Here is a 24,351-nt window from a genome sequence, read left to right on the forward strand (position 1 = left end):
ACCACAACCATTAATTACTATGCAAGCCAACCTTCTGAATATTGAGCTTGTATATTTACCAACAGCATATTGTAAGGGAATACAAGAATAACAGTGCCTTGAAAACAAGGGAATACTTTATACACTGCAAAATTTCTCATAATAATGGGAGAAGTACCATCAAGCTTTGAAGCATGAAGCATCCCCTACTGGTTCAGTGTGTGGCACTCATCAAGTACATCACTTAGAATAAATAAAGGTTCTAGTTATTACAGCCTGCAAAACTTTTAAGGTGAGTGAACCCATCAGACCCTACAAAGGAATCAAGCTGAAGCTTCTTCTCAAATAGCTTTCTACAGGCTGGGATAAAATTAATAAATTGGAAATTAACAACCTATTATGATACACTTTTACAGACAGAGAGTAGATAATACTAAATACATAAGGTTGCATTATGACCCAAACAAAGCACACTGCTTTCTTGCATGAGGCGGAATCAGCTTCACCAGCATCTCAGCAGGTACTCCCTTAAGCTCTGCATCACATTGCCAGCAACATCATCATTATCCAAGAACTTCAATAGAGAGACATAATAACATAATATTTATCTGGAATTTAATTCTTTACCAGTGGCTTTGAAGTTAAATAGTGGAGGAAGGAAACGCCCATTTGGCAACCGGGTATTTGGATCACGCAGCTCATCAAAGAATGGATGAACCAGAGCCTCTAACTACATTAAGCAATGCACAGACAACAGAGTTTAAGATAATGTTCAATTTGAAATAATTACAGAAATATTGTTGATAAATTCAGTCATGAAAGAGAAGGATATGGCCAACTACATTTGCATTGGTTACATGTGCAAGCATGTTAAAGCTATACCACAAAAAAATTTGAACTTAAATACAATACAACAAATGAGAAAACTATATGTATTTTGTATTAATACAACTGCAACCATATAATGGTCTCGCACATAACATGGGTCTACGGTTGAAATTGAATACAGATAAAACTGTCCTTAAAGCTTCCACATATCTTATAAAATTAAATACTCACAGCTGTGCTTCGAAGATTTGGAGAGTATTGCAGCAGTCTTGAGACAAGATCCACAGCTTCAGGTGGCATTCGCTTGTGAAAGATCTGATGATGAAGGATCATATATAGATAAATATCATTAAACAATAATCTGTGGAAGAAGACAGACAAAATAACATTACAATACCTTGTGCCATGGATGAGCTTTAATTTGAGGAAATTTAAACTCTGTGTAATTAGGATTCATACACTTAATTTCTTCCCTTGTTGGGGTACCTAAAACCTGCAAGTAATCCCATGGATCTTTTAGAATATAATAGCACTAAACAAGACAGAAGGATGAAACAATGTCACTTTATAATTAATATATTCAAGCCAGTTACAAAGTAAACATAATCACTATACATGCACTGAGTAATTGTTCAAAGTAAGGACCATCATGAAATGACAGTGGACAGCATTTATCGGAATGCCTGGATTTTACAGTTTAAACTAATATTCTTTAAAACATATCTTACCTTGATAATTTCCACAAGTTGATCTACTCCACTCTCACCAGGAAAGAGAGGCTGACAGCAAAAGAAATTCATTATTAGTTTCTCTCTCTCTCTCTCTCTCTCTCTCTTTATATATATGTGTGTGAATTCTAAATTTACCAGAATCAGCCAATACTTAAAACAGCTAGATACCTGGCCAAGCAATAGTTCACCAAGAACGCAACCAGCTGACCAAATGTCTATGGCTGTGGTGTACTCAGTTGCACCAAATATAAGCTCAGGAGCTCTATAATACCTAGAACAGATATAAGATATGTTTGGTTCTCCTTGTACCTGTAAAATATAAGCAGCATTTTGGAATGATAAAACATCAGATAGCCATTGAAAACAGACAATAGGATTTCCAGGTTTAGAATAAACTAACCAAGACTTTAGCACTTCCAAAGTCACATATCTTCAGCTGGTGGGTGTGAGGATTGACCTGTTATGAGATAACATCCAAAAGAGAAAAGCATAAATTACTCCATCTCCATTGTAAAAGGAATTAAGTTGATCTTGTAAATGACTTAAATAAACCTATAGAAGCAAAATTAGAACCGCTGCAGATTTCAAAGGATGCAGGCATCAATTTGTCAATGCTCGAACTTAAAATATTCATTCAAGAAATCTTCCACACATTTTGCAGGTTTATGAAATTCACTTCAAATAGTAAAGAGAAATTAAAAAAGCAAGTTTTTGTCTGAATATACCAGTAAATTTTGAGGTTTTATATCCCTGTGACATACTCCAATGCAGTTGTGAATATAAGCAAGTGCTCTGCATATCTACAAATTAAAGAAGAGAAGGGATTATGAGAACCAACAAAGTGATATATACATTACACAGACTCTGATAACATCCAGCTAAACCTTGCAAGAAAAGGACAAAAAAAATAAAGATAATAAATTTTGATATAGTACATATAAATATACCTGGTATGAATAAAGTTTCACATATATCAATGGCATCCTTTGATTCATTTTATTGTAGTGTCTGATCACCCTATTGACGGTCTCAGGGACATACTCAAGTACCAAGTTAAGATAAAGCTCATCCTTTTCGGTTGTTGAAAAGAAACAGTGCTTCAAAGACACAACACTAGGGTGGTCGAGAAGGCGCATGGTTTGCAATTCCCGGTTCTTGTACCTCTTGTCCTGAAGAACCTTTTTTATAGCAACAGTTTCACCAGTCTCCAAGCACTTAGCCTGTACAGCAAAAACAGAACAACAAATAAACACAAGTATATAACAACAAAGCATTCAAAGCTGGCAAGTAAGGTGTAAATACAAAGGACTAACCTGAAAAACTACACCAAAAGAACCATGTCCAACAACACGCTCAGCCATGTAGCTTATTGTCTAAAATCGTGAAATAAACCATGTGAGTTCACAAACTATATAACTGTCAAATCATGAGGGATAAGAAATCAGAAACAGACCTGCTTGGGCTGGCCATTTTTACCACCAATGGTAGTGACAATTATATGTCCTGTTTCGGTCCCATTTCCATCCACTATGGTGGCTTCCATTTCCTGCATTTTTGTTCAGAAAATTTTGAGATAAATAGACAACATTTTACCGAGATTTTTCTTCAAGAAGAATTGCAGACAAAGGAAAACAAAGTATAAAAGCTTATCTTAACCTTGTCATCCCTGATTTTCATGTCATTCATCTCATCGGGCAACCTTCCAATGCCAACAGAACTCGCATTCATATCTGTCAATCCAGAAGAAGCACGTGCTACACCCCCTGATGCCATCAACTCAGGAAAATGAGATCACGAATTACTTTTTTTTTTTTTTTGTTCCAGATCACACAGACCATCAAAGAGAATAGAATCAACAGCAACTATGACACCTCAAGCCTGCAAAAAGGTCAAAAACTGCATAATAAAAGCCTAGAGTTTCTTCATTTCTGAAATCTGAGAACCCAAGATGATGAAGTTTGATAACAAATAAAAAATGAAATGAAAACCTTTGCTTTGACCCAATTGGCACATGAGTAGAATAGAAGAGTAATGAGAGGGCGATCGAAAACAAGTGGGTAGAATTTTCCGCAAGTAAGAGACAAATTATTAAGTAAATAAATAAGGAGCCAAAAAAAATAAAAAAAATGGTAGCATTCAATTCAATACGTAACATATATATAAAAAAAGGAACAAGGAAGCAGTGAAGAAAAAGGGATAGAGGTATAGGACGTGGAAAGGGTATCTGTGGGATTGGGAAGAGTAAAGAAGAGACAAAGGAAGAGGAACAGGAATAGGAAGGGGACAAATGGAAACTAATTAACAATGTTTTTGTTTGGCGTGTGATGACCTGACAGTCAACACACTGCCTCACTTTTTGTTTGTTTCTTTCTTTTCTTTCTTTCTCCTCACACTCTTCTTTTTGACTGTTCAACCTCCACCTCTTACTCCCACTCCCTCAAGTCACTTCTTTTCTGCATCCTTTATTTTCAAATTTTACATAAACATTTTCCTAGTTTTATAAGTCTGTTCATACTCTATATCACGCACAATTGTTATTTTATTTTTATTTTTATATTTTTCGCTTTAATTTTCATTCATTTTTTATGGGTAATTATTTAACGGTACATTATTATATTATGGGAGAATGGTAAATAGTTTTGAAAGTATGATAAATTAGTAAATACTTTATAAAATAAGGATTGATTCATCAATCAGTTTTATTATTATTATTATTATTATTCATCGACTCAGTGACCCTACAATTTGCCTGTCTTCGATAAGATGAAAAATAATTTAGATTCAATGTTATAGTTAGTTAGTAGTCATTATACTTATATGCATATAATTTGCTCCAATAATTGTTTCTCAACAAAAGTTGCGGTCAGGAAGATGCCATGTTTGACTCCTTCTCCTATTTAGGGGACAAAACAAACTATTTAATCATTCATTTGTGTTACCGACTTGAACATTGAACAGTGAATTTATTTCTTTATCACCCCTCAGATGCAACTAAGAGTTGGGGTGGCAAATTTATTCCCTGTCACACCCTTATCAATATTTTGAGCCACTGTTGTCTCCGACGACTTAGTTGTTAAAAATATAATAAGTAAATGTATTCATAATAAAAAGGGAATATGTTTCTAAAAATATGACTTAGTTGTCTTCTATGAAATAAAATTATTTCATATAACATAACATATATATTTTCTTAAAATAAAAATATATATTCTCCAATACAAAACCTTTTTGGTAGGCTAGGGTCAAGTTTATTAATGGAGCTTTTTTACCCTTTTGCCCCTTATTAATTAATTAATAATCATTTTGTCCCTGATTCGAAACTATTTATCAATCTGTCCCTCTTTAGTCGACTACCTTGCATTTTTAATCGACTAAACGGTTGTTGAGAGATTTAATCGACTAAATCTCCCTACTTAATCGATTAAAATCATACTGACTTTTTTTTTTTTTTGTCAAATATGAAGATTTAGTCGACTAAATAGGGAGATTTAGTCGACTAAATCTCCCAGCAGCCATTTTTGTTCTGTTTTGGCTAGTTAGTCGATTAAAAATTCAAGGTAATCGACTAAAAATGGGCAGATTGATAAATAATTTCGAATCAGGGGCAAAATGATTATTAATTAATTAATAAGGAGCAAAAGAGTGAAAAAGCCATATTAATTGTGTATAACTTAAATTATGAGTTTCACATATATTTAAAAATAAAAAATCTCCTTTAAGTAGGCCTTCAAGGCCTATCAGGAATTAAATAAAAAAATAAAATAATATTATATTATTATTAAAAATTATTTAAATAGTTATTTTATTTAAAATAAATAATATGTTTACCAAAAAAAATATAAAAATATAAAACAGCCAAGTTTATAGACAATACCTTAGAAAATATGATTTATGATCTATCTTTTCAATAGATTACTTTGAGATTTGAGCCTAATTTATTTATGGGAAATATAAGAATTATGTTAAAGGAATGACACTGTTTATTCCTGCCATAAGGATCCGGCAACGTATCTTGAGGATATGGTGTCGTATCCTAATTTTTGTTTGACTTTTTTTTTTAAGCGTGAGACCCACACTTAATTTATGTGTGCAGGAAAATAATCTTGTCACGTGACATGACAAAAAGCGAACCATTTATTTATTAACTAAATATATTAAATCGAACTAGGCTGTAGCCCCTGGCCTGTTTATACCTTTACTTTTGGACATTGAGGTGTGCTATGTGAATCATAATCATAATCACTTAATTAAAGGAACTTTAATACCAATTCAAAAACTTAAGTTATCAAATGAATTTCACATTAATTATTTAATTATTTTTTATATATAACATCTTTAACCATTATTGAGGGATAATTAGGCTTGTTTAGGTAATTAGGTGTATATTGTCTGGTCTATCTTCATAATAGGGTCAAGCTGTTCTGAGTATAATACACACTATTCTGACTTTAAGTTTTGCTTTGACTAAAAAGAAATTATTATCCAAGTATAATTCTCATGAGAGATGAGATTATATCTGTTACTTACGGGACTAATTATTTATTCAAGAGTTAGCTTATTTTATTTACAAAAACTTTTAATGAGGGTTGAATTCTTGCAGACTTGCAGTATAAGTAAAATCTACGCAAATAAAATTTAATTTCCTAATTGAACCACAACTCATGGAGTCATGGTCACTTGTTTTTTTATTTTTGTCGATACTGACTTAAATTCAACAAAGTATTAGAAAATCTAAAAGCAGTGGGGACTGGGTATGGGCGAACTTAAAGGGCCGAACTACTGGTGCTATCATTATAGGGTCTTCTAACTCTCTCTTTTTTGTTCGACGGCTTGGGAGACCCCAAAACAAAAACAAAAAAAAACTATCCCTGAAATTGAAGTTCTTGTTGACTGGGCCAAGTTTAAAACAATACCATAATGATTTGATTTTTGGGCTCTTCAGTTGAGTACTTATCATTAGCCGTAGCCCTATATCCAAAGACCTCATGGACGATTAAAAGATTAAAATAAAATTAGCAAGTAGGTAACGCCAAAAAATGATTAAAATTTCAAGTCCCTTTCAATTAATTGTATATATTTTGTTCATAATTTTAATTTTATTATATTTTATATTTTTTAAATTTACTTAAACGTAAATTATCCATCTAATACATAAAATATTTTCTAGTGTAATTAAACTCTGTTATTGATATGTGGAGTCGTTTTAAATGATAAAATTACTCCATGAAAAATGCGTACATTCTTGAAAATTTGCATAATTTTTTTATTTGATTTACATTGTAATATTTTAATTTTAATTGATCTTAGATAATATATTTATTATGTTATTATTTTTAAAAATAATAACTATAAATAAAAAATATCACTATTAATTAAAATAAAATATCATGAACTGCACAAAATGAACACAATCTTAAGTTTAAATTATACTACATATTTTTATTTTTATTTTAATACAATTATTTATGATTTAAAACTTTTAATAAAATATCTATATTTTAAAAAAGTATGAGTCCTTACTTGTTAATAGTTATTGTGATTTTATTAAAAAAAATCAAATTATTACAAATTTATATGATATATAATATAATTGTATAAGTTTTTATTAAAATTTCAAATGAGTTTTTATGATTTTAAAATTGATACAAATTAATAAATAAGGATCTATTCAAAATAATTTAAATTATAAAATTTTTCTACCAAAATAAAATAAAATATAAAATTTATCTAACAAAATTAATATTATTGCAAAAATCACTGTTATAAAAATCGACCCAATCGAACAATTTCGATTGCATTACTTGTAAACCGGGCATTCAACAGGTCCAGTTTACATATTGAACCGATCATGCATTTGAACCGGTATGAAAGCGGTGAACTGGGTTCAACCAATATTAAACCAATACTGAATTTTTTAAAAAATTGAGTTTGTGAAATTTTGAATAAAATACTCGAAGAATACCATTTATGAGATTCAAACCTAGATTATATGATTATAATTTAAAGCACTTATCATTAAACCAACTCTAACGATTATCTACAATGCTTCTAAATTTTTATTTGTTATATTTTATTATATATATATATATTTAATTTTTGCAATTAAACCAATGCCGCACTGGTTGAGATGGTGAGCCATTGAGTTAATACTACAACAAGTTGACAACCGATTCAAGTTTGATAACAACGACAAAAACTATTAGAATAATTTAACTTGTTTTTTAAATGAGACTATATAAAGAAATATAGTATGATTTCTCAGACATTTGAAGGTCACAGTAAACGGTTCTTTGACCAAATAGGGGTCCTTGACCTATAAATGTACCAAGTGAGTGTTGCGACCACCCCTCTAGGAGAAAGGTTATTGTAGTCCCGGAACATCATTATTAGGTGTTCCTTTTTTCTAAATTGAAAATTTTGTATGACATTTTTATCTTTGTCATTTTGCTTATTTCCATCTATGTCATACTTTTTTTCTACTTTTGACCAAGGTACACATGCACCTGGTCCACTATATCTTTTCTCCCTCTCTAGTGAACTCACGCGGGTGTGCCAAGTGAAGTGACACAATCTCGTTACCGTAAAATTTCGGAAGGCTATAACTCTTGACTTGAATATCCAAATTAGATTTTTTTATGAGAAATATTACTCTCCTTTTGCATAAGATAAATTCTTTCATGCTCTCTCACGTCGATTTTCGCACCCCACTTTTTTTTTCTTGTAATAGTAGGACCCACCTATTTTCTCTCTACAACATAAGATAACTATCTTATGGGAAAGGAGAGTAATAAAACCTTTTTTTTTATTTCATATAACTTTTCGAGATTTACGCAATAACAACTCATTTGACATATTTTATCTCTCACAAACATAGCTCGAATTTGTACCAGTGGTATCACAATCACAAGAACATTCAAATCGAAAAGCTCCCAAGTTCTTTATGAACCAACACACGAGCTACAGCATAGGCCAATGATTGACACGTTTTATCTATGTGAAAGATGTTAATTAATTCTTTTTCTTATTTTTCAACTATCCAACAATAACAAATAATGATAATGGTTTCCTCTCTGTCAACGTGCACAGACAACAATGGATAACAACATTTCTCCTTATGGAAAGCCCTAAAGTACTAATGTTTTTGCTGAAAAAATCATGGGCTCAGAGGCTAAACACTCTTATAATAGAGGAACCATTATTGCAAATTTGAACTATGTTTGTAGAAGATAAAATATGTCAAATGAAGTGTAATTATGTAAATCTTGAAAAGTTATATGAAATAAAAAAAATGATTTGGATACCCGAGTTAAAAGTTATGCCTATATAGCGCTGACATGACATGAGTCCTGTTAGGATCATTGACGAGACTTGACTGCATTAGTTTGAAAAAATTTATACAATTAGCTTTAATTGGGCAATTCTTTTGCCCAATAATCTTAGAAGGGTGCTTTTGTTGGTTAATGAATAGTGTTTAATATTCTGGATTTAAATGCTCTTGTAATTATGGTACCATTATTACAAATTTTAATTATATTTGTGAGAGATAAAATATATTAAATGTGGTGTTATTACATAGATCTCAAAAGGTTAAGTGAAATAAAAAATATCTAATTTGAATACCTGAGTCGCAAGTTATGACCTTATGGAATTTTACGTTAATGAGACTACCTACGATAACGAGATTGTGTCACTTGACACACCCATATAAGTTCGCTAGAGAGGTCGCGACGACTCATCTAAATAAGAAGGAAAAAAAAAACGAGTTTTGTAGAGGAGAGGGTGTAAGACTTAAACCTGTCGGACCCCATGAAACTTGAAGATCTCATTGTTAAAATAAGTCAATCTAATATCAAATTGGTACATTAAGGTGGTGTTTGGTTGGGAGCTTTCCAGCGGATATCTATCTTTCTCAAGTATGGCTTTTAGAAACACCATGTTTTTTTCAACGTTTTTCACCAAAAACCCATCTATCCAATTTGTCTGGATTTATGAGAAACATAGATATCCGCACTGTTTAGAAACCCAATTTGAAGGTGAGATTTTTCGGAAAACCGGTTATTTGGCTTTTAATGCACTGTTGATTTCATAAAGTTACATAATTTTCCCAGTAAAGTTTTTCCCCACCAAACAACTTTTTTTTACATTTTTCTACCTATCTCACTTTATCTATCTTTCCAATCATTTCTCTATCTATCTCATTTCCCTACTATTCCAAAAAAGATTCCTGAACCAAACGCCCCCTAAGGGGGTGTTTGGTTGAGGTTATATTTTTATTACCCCATGCATCTGGTTTTGGGATTCTTGGATATCTATGTTTGGTGAAGGTTTTTCAAAAATTTCCTCATCTAACTTATTTCCCTAGCATTTGAAGAGCGTGTGTAAAATGAGGAATATTTCACTGTTTAGAATGACAACTTCAATGGTGGTTTTTGTAATTGCATGGGTAAATGGCAAGGGGGACATCACGATGGAGACCAAAATACCCCAACTAAAGAATATGAACGTTGGAGGAGAGATATATTGACATTCAAAAATCATAAACAGGTTAATTTGGTAATTTTATCCCATTTTCACATCAATATTTTATCTTCAACCAAACATAGATTTATAAAATTCTATCCAATTTTTTCGATAAAATTTTGGCCAACCAAACAACTTTTTTTTTAATTTTTCTACCAAACTTCATTTCCCACTATATTTCTATTAATATATTTTCCTGTTAAAACAAATTTATCCTCTACCAAATATCCCCTAAGTGTTGTTGACCCCTTTGGGCCAAAGAGCGCACGATAAACTAATGGGAACAGTGATCATTTTGCCACTGTTGGCAAGAAAAATTACCAGACTGCGACACCAATAGTAAATTTTTTCAAAATATCACGTAGCATATTTCGCTGCACTGTGTAGCGAAATATGTGTGCAAATGATTCGCTACACAGTATAGCGAAATATGCCATGTCAGAACAAAAATGTCATGTGTCAAAATTGGACAATTTCAAACACATGACATATAATAATATTCTATTTTTATTTAAAAACTATTTTTTATTCCTCTGCAAAAACTTTAAAAGACTTGTTAATGTTTTTGTTTGACATATTATTACTTTATTTTTACTTTATTCCTCTGCAAAAACTTTAAAAGACTTGTTAATGTTTTTGTTTGACATATTATTACTTTGATTAAGTGAATTAATATAAAAGATATTTAAAAGCTAAATTTCTTTAAAGCTAAAAATAGTTAAGCTATTATTTAAAATTGGGTTTACGTGTGTCCTTTTTTTTGTGTAAGCTTAGTGTGTGTCCTTTTAAATAATGTAAGCTGTGTTTTTTTAGTTTTTTATTCTATGTACTCAGAAGTACATAATTATAACATGAAAAATTAAATTTTTTTTTTTACTTTCCACATTAGGTGATGTGACTGAGGAGAGAGAAAAAAAGTAACTTTTCATGTTATAACTATATACTACCGAAGTACATAGAGTAAAAAAACTAAAATGACACAACTTACATCATTTTAAAGCACAAATAGTTTTCCTTTAAAATTAAGCTCGAACTATTTATAATTTAAAACAAAAATTAAGCTAACAATATTTTGAAAAATTATACTTTAACATTTATTTTCAAAATTATTTAATTAACAATTGTTTTAGCTTTTAGAAAACCGACAAACACATTTTTTTAAAGATTAATTTTTTTAATTTACGTTTTCATGGAAGACCTATGTTATTTTTAGAGACTTTTCTGGCACATACTTTACATAATTTCCATTTCAATTATTTAATTTCTTTTGGGCTTTGTTAATTTTACCTGATTTCCTCATATAACTCATATAATTGTGATCAAAACCTTTTTTTTCTCTTTATTTTTCTTCATCAAAATTAATAATTCACAATTCTCTATATGAAATTATGTAAATAAAAGATGAACTAACATTTGTCATCATTTTGTTTCTTTCACTTTTTTCATTTTTAGAAGTCCAATTAACTTTTGTTATGGATTTTTTTGATAATATCATTTCTGTTTTAATTAAAAAACAGAAATGATATTATCTTTAAGAGGGATTTAAAGTCTTAATCGCGGACCCACCCTGAACAGAATTGTCTCCCGTGGATAATTTTTATTTTTTAAAATATTACTTCTGTTTATGTTTAAAAAATAATGATAATGATAACTTTTGTTTTTTAAAATTAAAGTAAGATAATGATAAATTTTCATTAATAATAAACTTTCATTTAAATCTATCAGCTATAAAAAAAAGAATGAAAAAAATAGTCTTTACATATATAACAGTAATTAAATTAGTATCATATACATGAGTAATTAAGCATTATTTTAAATAAATAAGTAGTACTAAATATAAAATTCTTCTTACATGTATTAATATGATAAAGTTTTAATAAAATTAATTGTAATTAAGTAATATATATATATGTGTGTGTGTGTCACATTATTCATAATTAATTTAAGCTAATACAAAAAGATATCACGAATCCGATGGTTTATATATTTCTTTAGGGTGGGGTGTTTCGCATACAAAGCAAATCCTAATATGATATTCTTCATTGGCCCCTCCACATTCATTAACATAAATAATGTGTGCGTATCTTAGTTTCATAATTCGATAATTTTTTTATATATCCAAAAAAATAATTCGATAATTTTTTTAAACGCGATTAATTATAGAAAGAATTTGTTACCTTGGAGCTTAGTGTTTACACAGGTGGAATTACTCCCCGGTAACGCATTCGTATTTTATACGCACGTATCTCAATCACAAAAGTGATCTTTAACGAATAAATTGAATATTTATTTGTTCTTCACAATTCACCATATTTAAAAAAAATTATTGATTACTGATATATAAATATAAATTGTAAAAATAAATAATTGATTATATGATTAATATTTCGTGCATATAAAGTCAGTATATATATAATCTAACCCTCGTTTATTTGGGAAAAAGGAATTTTTTTTTATAAACATGGAATTATATAATAAAGTACTAAACATCTGGAAAAGAATTAAATTACACAACTGTATGATTGCATAAAAAAAAATAAAAAATTATATTGTGTAGTTTATACGAGTTGGAATGCTTGACCTTTCAACTGTACATTAAAAGCATGATGAAGGCCATGTGATTGGAAACAGAGTGTAATGAATTTTATATGCTATACACCTAGTTGGAAACGTGGAATTCACCTAAATAATGAATGCATAATCGAATTTCTTCATGCACAGTTCATATTTGATTATGGATACTTAGGAAATGCATTATACCGAAAAAAGAAAGCAATGAAAGACGATTAGTCTCAATTAGTTTGAACAGTTACAATAATAAGTAATGAATATCTTATTAAGGATATTATTATCCAAATATAAGATTAAGAAGACAAAAGCTGTTAATTCTTAATGATAATTAGTATGAATATTGCAGGAATTAGATAGCCGTCTAATATTTCTGGAGCTTAATTTGCACTATACAAACCTTATAAATATAGGTGATTATTATTAGGGGATACTCAGGAAATATAAAGGTCAAATCCAAGAGCTTTATTTCCAGGTTTTGGGGAGAGCTCATCAATCAAAGAACTCACTCACTGTCAAAGTTTCAATGCCGAAGCAAAGGTTCTATTTAGATCTGTCCGAGACTCAATCTCTGCACTTTGCTTTTCTGTAACATCATAGTTTTATAGTTAGTTTCTTCATTCTGATTTAAACTTCTGTGGTCAATATTATTGATTAGTTGACTTTTTTCTTGATATGATGAGCTTACAGGTTAGAAGGTAAGGTGGCTCTTATCACAGGGGCAGCTAGTGGTATTGGGGAAGAGACAGTGAAATTGTTTGCTGAAAATGGAGCATTTGTTGTTGCAGCAGATCTTCAAGATGAACTGGGTCGTCAAGTTGCAGCTTCAATAGGCTCAGATAGAGTTACTTACCACCATTGTGATGTGAGAGATGAAAATCAGGTTGAAGAAACAATCAAATTCGTTTTGGAAAAACATGGTCACATTGATATCCTGTTCAGTAATGCTGGAATAATAGGGTCTTTGTCTGGCATACTTGAGCTTGATCTGAATGAATTTGAGAACACCATGGCTACAAATGTTCGTGGTGCAGCTGCTACAATTAAACACGCTGCACGTGCCATGGTTGATAAAAGAATCCGTGGATCCATCATATGCACCACAAGCGTTGCGGCTTCCATTGGTGGAACGGGTCCTCATGGTTATACCACATCAAAACATGCTCTTCTGGGACTGGTAAGATCAGCATGTAGTGAGCTTGGAGCTTATGGAATCAGAGTTAATAGTATATCCCCTTTTGGTGTTGCCACACCTCTTGCATGTAGAGCTTTCAATCTTGAACCTAATGAAGTTGAAGCTAATAGCTGTTCCCAGGCAAATCTCAAGGGTATTGTGTTGAAGGCTAGGCATATAGCTGAAGCTGCTTTGTATCTTGCTTCTGATGAAGCTATTTACATTAGTGGTCACAACTTGGTGGTTGATGGTGGCTTCTCGGTGGTTAATCATAGTTATTCTGACACCACACATGTTTACATGTAAGACAAAATAGTTAAATGCCCGATTGACATTTCCTTCTCCCTTCTCCTTGAAGTTGAGAACTTTATGTCATGCTTGCATCAAACATTGATACTGAAACTATCCATTTCCACTCTACTTGTCTCTCTCCTTTCTATGTATTTTCCGAATCATAAATTCATCAACCTTGTCTGTTCGTGATTCAAAAGCTTATTTGTTTTCTACACTTTCCCTTTCTTGGGTTTCAGGTTCTTAGCTACAAACTGTTTTACTCTTCCCCTTCCCCCTCGCTATTTAATTTGTCCCCCTCTTGTCCCCTCATATCTCTTGTTTTTAAAGTTTTATTTATAATTCTATTGTTAATTACATATATAATGTGCCACATCAAAAATCAAAGTTCATTTTCTGATCTTGACTGTAAAGGTGGTCTAAAGAACAACACTGAAACCAGAATAGTAATTTTGCCATTTTATCGACTAGACAAAGCTTCAACTTGACTGCGTATATTGAAAACCGAGTTACACGGCCTCTAATTAACTTCAAACGCTAATTAGGAACAAAAAGTGTTATCGTAATTCTAACTAATATAATATAGAAAAATGTCATTCGCCGCGAAATTGTCTGCCACTAAAGGACCACTCTACTGGATTGATGCCTATTTACAGGTCCTTTAACCCTTAAGGTGAAAAGGGAAATATTTTACCCCATTTGTTCAAAGTTCAAGTCGAAATAATATAACAGAGTGTAAGTATTGAAGATACGCATGGATGATGCATGAATTGTCTCAAAGTGGAGAACTTTTGGGGGTGTCAGAGGTGGCGATCCAGCTAGTGTCAAAAGATTCAATTAACAAAATTCAGCTAGTGTCAATATTGTATCACTTTTAAAAACCTAATTAATATCAAGGATATACAATAATTTTTAAGAAAATATGTAATATTTTTGAAAATCCATCATTTAACGATCAAGTGGCTCCGCCACTAGGTATTAGTGTAGTATCTACATGCATGCTAAAAGGAAAAAAAAAAAATTGGGACTTAAAAGAGAAACATAAACAAAAGTATGGTTAAAATGGAAAAAGAAAATTCCTATTTAGAAAAAAAGAATATCAAGTTTGCTACTCTCATTGAAAAAATTTCCTATAAAATGAGTATACGTTTGTTATATGTCACCTGCAAGTTGCTTATCACTTATGTATGACTTAAATGCGCACGTCTCATCATGTGTACGTCTCACAGCAAGAGGCACATGACAAGTGAATTTTGAATAACTCACAATATTATTTTGATAAAATATTTAGAAAGTGAATTAATGCGTAAAATATTTCCTTTTTCACGTTGTTTTGTTATGCTAAAAAGCCCGCTATTTAAATTTTGAGGATTCAATTTGCTTGGCAGCTATCTCAGTTCTCAAGTACATTGTGCGGCACGCACACCAGAAGAAAAACATGGGCATATGGTTCCCGTCTTATTAATTAATTGCAAGACCATCGGGAACAAAAAACGGTCAGACTGCAGGGAAGACAAATGGGATATATTATTCACTCTTAATCCTTGATTCCTTGTCCTGTTCACAGTTCATTCACCCCTGCCAGGCTTTTCAGGTTTATATAGTTGTGCATGATGCGTTAGAAAAGTTATGTTTCCATGACATACAATACAAATAAGATAAATAATGTTATAAGATACATATCACTTACGAGCGCTCACATTTGTTAATGTTTACACAGTTTTTCATGCTCTCATCAAAATTAAAATATATTTATTTTTTTATATTGTCACTTGTGTCAAATATAAAAGTGATGTGTGTTATGAGCATAGTTGAAATTAGTTACCAGAGGCATGGTGTTTATCTATCTATTTATTGACTTAATTATACTGTTAAACTTAACTGGTTAAATGTCCGGAGTGGTGGACAAGGAACAAGACTTCATGCTTGCGTCACAGGCACATGATGAAAATTATTCAATACCACTGAAGTTGCGGGGGAAGACTTTGTGTATAATCTAATTAATCCTTTGTCGTTTGTCAACCCCACAACTGGAGGAGGAAACACGTGAACGTTTAATAAATGATAATTGTAGGTACACATCTTCTTTCACACCAGTTAGAGTTCAACCTAAAAAGTTCATCATAATATAATAAGAATGCATCCAAATACATTGTTAGAAGAAAAACACGAATATACCACAATAATATATGCTACAATTAGTAAGGGCCATTACTGCAATACATGGTGTTGAAGTAGTGGTGATTTTTAGTGAGAAATCGATCGTACATGATTCATGAACATTAGCTGTTAAAGAACATTAGCCGTTACAGAAATACAAAAGATACAAAATAATTAATATAATTGAGTCTCAATCTTAAAATTTTGAATTAAACTAACGCTTATCATGATATCAGAGATGAAATGACTATTAAAATTTTGGGTTGAAATGACGTTTACTATTAACATTGCGATTAGCTAAAGACCCTCTGGTGTCTCTGTTTTATATGAAAAAAGTAAATCACAGCTGTGAAACAATTTTATTTTATTTTTTGATTTATTGATCACCAAGAGAGGAGTAGAGAGGACTAAAGGGTGCCAATCTATACTTTAGAATATAAATTGTTATACTTAAACTCGACATTACTAATTAAGTTAAATAATTTCTACTAGACCACTGATGGAAGTTGAATAATCTCTACTAATTAATTCACATAATTGGTGATAGTATAGAATAATATTGAAGTCAACAGACTGATAAAAAGAGAAAGGTAGGATATGAAGCCGCGCAGTGGCAGACGATTTATATATAACCACATATTTCTTGCATTGACATAACTACCCTAAGGCACTAACCCCGAATAATGTTACAAACATGTATACTTATATACTTTGATCATCGAATCATTATTAATATTGCGCGCTTGTATTCTAATTTTGACATATACTTCAAGCATGAATAGATATACGCACTTATAATATGTAAGAAGCTTTATCTTGGCATGATTGGGATAACAACCACTTTGTTTTACATAAAATCAGAATCTCCTCCCCAGTATCACAAAATCCAATTGCGATATGGACTTATTACCGGTTTAATTGGTTTCGATAAACTATTTTAAATAAAACCATAGCAAGAAGACAAACCACTTATTTACCAAAAAAAAAAGACAAAGCAGTTCTGATGTTTCGCAATGCTGCGACCAATAGCAAAAGGAGTACAAAAAAGCATAACAACTAAATGAGCCCAAAATCACATATTCAACAAATCAGGATTAAATCTGGATATTTTTGGAATTACAATTTTTTGTGATATTGTAATCTGATAGTATGACTAAGCGCACACCTCCGTAACAGTGTTCTCACTTTATTATTTTTTATTATATTTTACAATTCGAAATCTCTTTTTTCCTCTTACATCCACGTAACTTTGTCTCTACCAAATTCCACCACCCAGAGTTGGAATTCATCACACAAGGTTCTCAATACTGGTAGTGGTAATCATTTGTCAAAGTTGAAGCTGAAAAGGACCCCCAAACCAGCCGGTCATAATTAAACAGCCAGTTCCTACGAGGTATGCTTAGTGGTTAATTAACTGGCAAGTTCCAAAGCCCCACATTTTCTTTTACACCAGTTAAGAGTTCACCCTAAAAAGTTAGTCATAATATAATAAGAATGCATCCAAATACATTGTTAGAAGACCAACAACAAAGCACAACAATTTAATGAGCCCAAAATCACATATCCAACATGCTTAAGCCCAAGTTACAAGCAATAGGATCCCCATATCTTAATATCAGTCAAGTCCACAGGGGAAACAGGGAACAAATCGGGATATTTTTGGAATTACAATTTTTTTTCTAATATTGTAATCAGATATAATATAAGTGCACACCTCCGTGACCGTGACAGTGTTCAACTAACATTATAATAATTTTTTTTTTCCATAATATCAAACTATTTTTTTATTTTCTATTATATTTTATATTTCACAATTTTAAAACTCTTTTTCTCCATTGCATCCACCCTCGAATTCAACAATCAACACCCAAAAAGTTGAACCTGAAAGGAATCAAACCTGCAAGTCAAACTTAAACTACCATTCCCCTATAAAAATTCAGAACACACCCCCACGAGTCATTCTTTGTGATTAATTAACTGGCAAGTTCCAAAACCTAACCTCGCTTCCTACCTTGTATTATTGCATTGCTAGTTAGTTCACCGGGAAAACAGAGACAAGAGGTGTATTGTGAATAATCAAGTAAGTGGCAAAAATCATGGGATTAGAGGTAGCATGGTATGATTTTGTGTGTTTTGGAATAGTTGGCGCGGCCTTTATAGGTGCCTTATTTGTGCTGGGGATGAACGAAAGGGCATCCCAAAGAGATTTCGACAACATGTACGTGAGCCTTCTGTTGACCCGACCAGACAATGAAGTAACCGTGAATGTGTTGCCCAGAGGCCACGTCAGCACCTCTCAGTTATGGACCAGTTGTTGGCGAGGATTGAACCCTTTCTACCTCCTTGCTTCGCGTTTTCTTTCCTTTGTGATCATGCTCCTCATCTTAGTCTGGGATATTCTTAAATACGATGCAAGCATCTTTATGTACTACACAGAGTATGTATCCTCTTCTCTTTCAATCTTTCCAATCTAATTAAAGTTTTACTTTCCACACTCCCACACTAGAAATCTTAATTTTAATGCTATAAAATAAGAATAAATTTTAATGCTTTTACCATATTATTATTATTATTATACTATAAAGACCATTGAATTGTATTGCATTCATTTGCAGGTGGACTTTCACATTGGTTACCATATATTTTGCGGTATGACATGAACGACAATCCCCATCTGTTTGAAACTCATTGATCTAAGATTCAATAGGAAATTAGGAGTCAGTAGAATGCATATAAAAAAGTTGTTGTTTTTTTTTTTAATGAGCATCTAGTTTGCACTCATGACTTGTTCGAAACTTTGAATGCAGTTGGGGACCATAGTATCTGCATATGGATGCTGGCAGTTCTTTAAGAAACCTCCCGTTGACAATGGGGGAAGGACAATGTCTATAAACTCTATAGCCTATCAAGAGAAAGAAACCATTGGTTCCAGCACGTTGCAAAGCCGATATGTTGAAGACGAGTTTCAACAAAGAACTGGGTTCTGGGGTTATGTCATGCAAACTACATATCAGGTTGGTCAAGTACATTCGACTTTATGTTTTCTCCGGAAATTTGCTACTTGGTGATGGGCTGTTTTCATGTGTTAACTTGGTAAGCTAGATGATTATTGCCTTATGTTTCCTTTTAGGCTTAAATGTATCAGGGAATGTGTTTGTTGGGTTTAATCCAAATTTTCATTTTAAATGTTTTTTTTGATAGTTTGTTAGTTAATTTGAAAATTCATACCCTGCAGTTAATATCAAGATATGTGTGAAATATGCAAGAGATATGAAATATGTTTTTAATAGGAACTAGAAAAGTCATAAACATTGTAAAACTACTAGTTACTTGTGAAGCAAGTTCTGATGGGATATAATACGGAATCGTTTGAAGTATTAGAAGGGGTAGATTGAGAGGTTTGGTAGAAATGTGGGGATAATGGGAAGGAATTGTGAGATAGAGGAGGTTAAGAGTGCCCGTAGATATTATCCTATAGTCTTGTTTTGACATAGGCTCTTCTCTTTTGTTGATGTAGGCATGTTAGGCCAAATCACATTAAATTTGAGTGTGATGCTTTTTTTCTAATTTCTAGTAATTGTCATGCATGTTTTAGAAGAAGATGAGATATTCCCAAAGAGTGTCTTTTATTGATCGACATCATTACACAGAGAAATAGTGATTGTGATTAAGTTCAAGTTCAAAGTAAGAATGTAGGATAATAGCTTTAAGCCTAAGGCAAGCATGAAGCCACTTGATGCAGTCTATAACCATTCAAGAGAAGTTAGTCCGAAGAATTTCTTATTTCCTTTTCATTTTCTCATTCTTTTTTATTTGTTCTAATTTGTCAACAATATTCAGGTTGAATTGATATGATGCATTTAACAGACATCTGCAGGGGCTGCCATCCTAACAGACATTGTATTTTGGTGTGTTATAGTCCCATTCTTATCAATTGCTCGTTTGAGACTAAACCCGGTGAGTGTAACCCTTCCATAAACTGACAGTTATTGTTCCTAGTCCATATTTTCCCTTTCGCTCGCTGTGCTTGTGTAATAAAGGCAGTAGAGTTACCTGCTGCAGTGCTGCTGAAGATCATTTACTAACTCCTCATACTCTAGATTGACTGAATAATAAGTCACATAATGATTTTATCCAGTCGTTGCAGATTACAATCCCACTCATGTTCCTTGTCGAAATCAAAAACCTTGATAATTTTGTCCATACTATTCATTATATGATAATTGATCTTTGTAAGAATGATAGAGTCATTGATTTTTAGTGGTCTGCACTTGGCAGTTGATGGGCTGCATGCATATATTGAATGCAGTATTCCTTCTTTTGGATACAGCTCTTAATAATCTTGTAAGTATCATACACCCTTAGTGCAAGCACTGATTTAAAAGCATTTTAGCCTTGAGGCACTTGTACAGCTTACGGTTTCGGTATTGCCTTCTTTTTCTTTCTTTTTTCAGCCGTTTCCTTGGTTTAGAATCTCCTATTTTGTGCTCTGGAGCTGTGGTTATGTCATTTTTCAATGGATCATCCACGCCTGTGGTTTGGAATGGTAATATAATTATATTTTCCTCTCTTTTCCAATTCCAGCCAAGAGTTTTCTTTTACGTCCGTTGTAAGGATATGTTCTTCCCTTAACAGGTGGCCATATCCATTTCTCGAGCTTAATACGAAGTGGGCTCCTCTCTGGTGAGTGATGTACTAAACAATTGTTTAAGTCTTGTCCTAAATCGACCTATATTTTCACGCATAATAAAACTGATTTCACCAATTAATCAATCATGCAGGTATTTCTGCTTGGCGGTAATTCACATCCCTTGCTATGGCATGTATTCCCTGATAGTGCTAGCGAAAAATAAGATTTTCCCCAGACTCTTCCCTCGAGCATTTTTGAGGCCATACTAGTTTGGTTGTAATTGGAAATAGGGGAAAACGAGGGCGTGTTTGTTCCGGATATATGGTCTCACACATCAAGAAAGATGCTCAATTTCATATCTCAGGAACGATGCTTAGTTCAGCATGAATTTTTTTACTGATTTGTACGTTAGGAAGATTTCTTTCAGTTACTCCTTTGACAGAACAAGATACTTGTTTTAATCATTTCTCTTTTCAATTAGATTTATAAAGTACTGAATCACTCACAACTCACAAGTAGTGAGATATCACTAAGGTTAATAGCAATTTAAAATCAAGAGAAGTGAAATTCACAATCATACACAAGAAATTGATGTTGTTTCCTACAGTATAATCATCAATTCATCCTTTAAAAACCAAATGGTTAACAGAAATATCAAACAACCGTTAAATAATATGCAAAATTACAAAGAGTTATATTGTATAATACGAAATTAAAATTCATCTACTGAAGGCATGTCAAACACAATTTGAAATCAGACTATAGAAAGAAAGTCTCAAATCAAGACGACGCAGTAGGGTTAGAGTCAGGGACGGCTGTCTGATAAAGATAGGAGAGGCCACACTTGCCACAGTAGTGCCTGTCAGAGTGATTGGCCATGAAGGTACCCGGTGGACACTCAGGATTAGGGCACTCCTTCCTCAGCTTCTGAAGCTTGCCTGATTCATCGACCTTGTAGAGCTGGAGCAGGGCACACTTGGGCCTCTTCCTCTTGTAATTGGTCTTCTTCGGCTCCGTGTAAGTCTTCTTTTTCTTCTTGCGCTTCTTGCCACCGCCGCGGAGGCGGAGGACCAGGTGGAGGGTGGACTCCTTCTGGATGTTGTAGTCGGCAAGGGTGCGGCCATCTTCCAGCTGCTTGCCGGCGAATATGAGGCGCTGTTGATCGGGAGGGATGCCTTCCTTGTCTTGTATCTTCGCCTTCACATTATCGACTGTATCAGACGATTCTACCTCTAAGGTTATCGTCTTACCTGTTAGGGTTTTCACGAAGATCTGCATCTCTCTCTCTCTCTCTCTATGTGGATTTCATAGAATGATAGGGTTCAAGCAAAAATAAAATAGAGACGGTGCCACGAGAATTGGGTTTTTTTTTTCAAATTACCAAATAACCCCTCCGTGTTGTTTCGTAATTTCTTCAGGTTCACACCGCAAGGAGATTATTTAATATGAATTGGAACCACCATTTTTAGGTGATCTCCCTTAGTGTAAATAGAAAGGTAAAATTGAAAAAGAGAAAAAATAATAAAGATAAAAAAAAAAAAAAAATTAATGTTGTGAGAAGGAGCACCAAAAGATTCAGTAGTTCTGGACCATATAAAATATTTCCCACCGCAAGGCCGCTATTATTTTCCCTGATGAATTTCCCCCTTTTCTTGTTTACCAAAATGCCCCTCGATGTTTTGTTTTGTATTTCGATTTTTCGTATTTGGTTGCACTCTGTTTTTTCTTTACCAAATGACTCTGCCACTCTGGCTCTAATTTTAACTTAAAGCGCGTTTTGATGAACTCCTAAAAGATTATAATTTTTTTGAAGTTATTTTTTTAAAATTATAAAAATATTTTATAACAAAATTTAATTGTATTTTTAATTGAAAAAGTATATTTTCTTATAAATAAAGAGTAGAGGTAAACGGGTTATTTTTTTGTAAATGGACCTCTCATATCTTATTTAATATGATTATATTATGTGAGAGGATTTTATTATACAAGAATCAACTAACCGTGGTAATTTTATAACTTTTCATTGCAATATTTTTTCTCTCTTCTTGTATGATCAAGATCTTTTCGTGTGCCATAATCATACATTTCACCTTTTCCTTAAAAATTTAACTTATTCTTATAATTCATAGTGACTCTAGGTCGGATCGTCTTGACCCGTCAAAAACGAAACTGGACGGGTTGGTTTGCCTCTTCAATATGGATTGAAAATATCAAATCGTCCTATTTTATGGTGATTCGTGGATCAACTCGTTTAAAAAATAAAAAGTAATTAAAATTTAAAAATAAATTATATTTTGTGAATTTATAATATTATTTAATTTTATTTCACACTCCCCTAGTTTTTTTCAATCTTAAGCTTAAATGTATGCTAATATTCGGTCAGACATTCTTTAGCAACTTATTTTTGCCTCCATATATAGATATCTTTTGTTATAAATAAAGTTTTTCTTCTTTATTTTTTCTAGGGGAGTGTTAAGATAAATTTTTTTGGATATCACAAAAGTTTATTGACAAATAAAATACTACATAACAGTGAAATTTCTTTTTTGACCCAACGGTGACGGATTGAACCCATTTTGACCCACTATTATATGGCACTGGTTTAAATGAATTGTGGGTTAATCCGTCAAGTTCAGCCCGTTTTGCCTCCTTGCAACACTCGCTCTTTCATTTTTCTTAATTCAAGGGAACACTGACCAAAATGTCACTTTTCACCAACTTTTTTACCTAAATGCCACGCGAACAGTGTTATTTCTCAATCTGCCACGGGGGCAAATTCGCTACAGCAGGTAGCGAACTCGGTTTGCTGACGTTTCACATTTCTAGTGGTTAACAAGTACCAAGTAAAAAAAAAAAAAAGATACGAAGTTCGCTACCCCGTATGCGAACTTAGTGTCCACTAAAAATGTGACACATCAGCAAAACGAGTTTGCTACCCGATGTAGCGAACTTGCCCCCGTGACAGATTGGGAAATAATACTGTTCGCGTGGCATTTAGGTAAAAAAGTTGGTGAACAGTGACATTTTGGTCACTGTTCCTAATTCAAGTAAGGGTTATTATTCCGGAAATTACATTGGAGGCCATCTAACGTGCTTAAATGCTTTTAATGTCGACTGCGGCTTACCACCAAGGGAGACCCAACCGACCAAGACGTGAGCTCATCTAACCCAAAATGTGGGTATGTCTCCACTATCCTAGCCCCCAATCCAGCACATACGACCACTCTTTCCCACTATATCTATCTATGGGGGCTGTATATAACAGTACCGCTGATGGACCAGATCACTCGCATTGCATACTAATGCATTCTTATATCTTAGGTTGTGTTTGGTTCAAGTTTTTTGTGTAGACCCCTATCTATCTGACTTTGGCAATCCACGTCTATGAAGCACCGACACTTCAAAAATCCTGACGTGTTGTGTCCGACACTTTCCGACACTCACTGACACTCCGACACTTCCCGACACTC

General features: G+C 32.8%; 4 protein-coding genes across 5 annotated transcripts; 2 read left to right on the plus strand and 2 right to left on the minus strand.

Moving 5' to 3' along the window:
* Window positions 1–71: 71 nt before the first annotated feature.
* Window positions 72–3,577, minus strand: LOC133309428 (glycogen synthase kinase-3 homolog MsK-3). Of its 2 annotated transcripts, none has more exons than XM_061510191.1 (12): window positions 3,195–3,577; window positions 2,992–3,084; window positions 2,852–2,911; window positions 2,486–2,758; window positions 2,264–2,338; window positions 1,939–1,995; window positions 1,707–1,847; window positions 1,536–1,586; window positions 1,205–1,300; window positions 1,039–1,122; window positions 607–709; window positions 72–514 (listed from the first exon to the last, which is right to left on the minus strand). In XM_061510191.1, the coding sequence occupies exons 1-12, from the start codon at window positions 3,309–3,311 to the stop codon at window positions 432–434; spliced, it is 1,233 nt and encodes a 410-aa protein (XP_061366175.1). In that variant the 5' UTR covers window positions 3,312–3,577; the 3' UTR covers window positions 72–431. The 2 variants fall into 2 exon arrangements, with proteins under 2 accessions (XP_061366175.1, XP_061366176.1); XM_061510192.1 differs by having other exon boundaries at window positions 2,992–3,086; window positions 3,188–3,577.
* Window positions 3,578–13,152: 9,575 nt separating this feature from the next.
* LOC133309474 (short-chain dehydrogenase reductase 3b-like) lies at window positions 13,153–15,980 on the plus strand. The gene is made up of 3 exons (XM_061510257.1): window positions 13,153–13,166; window positions 13,317–14,064; window positions 15,903–15,980. Exons 1-3 carry the CDS (start codon window positions 13,153–13,155, stop codon window positions 15,978–15,980), a joined length of 840 nt encoding a protein of 279 aa, XP_061366241.1.
* A 2,238-nt stretch (window positions 15,981–18,218) lies between these two features.
* LOC133309505 (uncharacterized) lies at window positions 18,219–21,387 on the plus strand. Its single transcript, XM_061510287.1, has 8 exons — window positions 18,219–18,688; window positions 18,867–18,900; window positions 19,059–19,265; window positions 20,119–20,208; window positions 20,530–20,595; window positions 20,706–20,797; window positions 20,887–20,934; window positions 21,033–21,387. Exons 1-8 carry the CDS (start codon window positions 18,348–18,350, stop codon window positions 21,148–21,150), a joined length of 996 nt encoding a protein of 331 aa, XP_061366271.1. The 5' UTR covers window positions 18,219–18,347; the 3' UTR covers window positions 21,151–21,387.
* Window positions 21,388–21,487: 100 nt separating this feature from the next.
* LOC133309452 (ubiquitin-ribosomal protein eS31 fusion protein-like) lies at window positions 21,488–22,198 on the minus strand. The gene has a single exon (XM_061510230.1). It carries the CDS (start codon window positions 22,157–22,159, stop codon window positions 21,662–21,664), a length of 498 nt encoding a protein of 165 aa, XP_061366214.1. The 5' UTR covers window positions 22,160–22,198; the 3' UTR covers window positions 21,488–21,661.
* Between the last annotated feature and the right edge of the window lie 2,153 nt (window positions 22,199–24,351).

Source organism: Gastrolobium bilobum, unplaced genomic scaffold (genome assembly GCF_033153095.1).
Source record: "Gastrolobium bilobum isolate Gb01-03AN ecotype WA unplaced genomic scaffold, APGP_CSIRO_Gbil_v1 utg2122, whole genome shotgun sequence".
Classification (NCBI taxonomy): domain Eukaryota; kingdom Viridiplantae; phylum Streptophyta; class Magnoliopsida; order Fabales; family Fabaceae; genus Gastrolobium; species Gastrolobium bilobum.

Excerpts from the sequence above, each read along its gene's own strand:
- LOC133309505 (XM_061510287.1), top strand. The coding sequence starts at position 18,348 with ATGGGATTAGAGGTAGCATGGTATGATTTTGTGTGTTTTGGAATAGTT. Across the intron at positions 19,266-20,118 it reads TCATGCAAACTACATATCAG|ACATCTGCAGGGGCTGCCAT; the intron begins GTTGGTCAAGTA and ends TGCATTTAACAG. Across the intron at positions 20,935-21,032 it reads ACGAAGTGGGCTCCTCTCTG|GTATTTCTGCTTGGCGGTAA; the intron begins GTGAGTGATGTA and ends TCAATCATGCAG.
- LOC133309428 (XM_061510192.1), bottom strand. The coding sequence starts at position 3,311 with ATGGCATCAGGGGGTGTAGCACGTGCTTCTTCTGGATTGACAGATATG. Across the intron at positions 2,912-2,991 it reads AAAATGGCCAGCCCAAGCAG|ACAATAAGCTACATGGCTGA; the intron begins GTCTGTTTCTGA and ends TCACGATTTTAG. Across the intron at positions 1,301-1,535 it reads AACTTGTGGAAATTATCAAG|GTTTTAGGTACCCCAACAAG; the intron begins GTAAGATATGTT and ends GATTACTTGCAG.
- LOC133309474 (XM_061510257.1), top strand. Across the intron at positions 14,065-15,902 it reads TTGATGGTGGCTTCTCGGTG|TTGAAATTAGTTACCAGAGG; the intron begins GTTAATCATAGT and ends TTATGAGCATAG.
- LOC133309452 (XM_061510230.1), bottom strand. The coding sequence starts at position 22,159 with ATGCAGATCTTCGTGAAAACCCTAACAGGTAAGACGATAACCTTAGAG.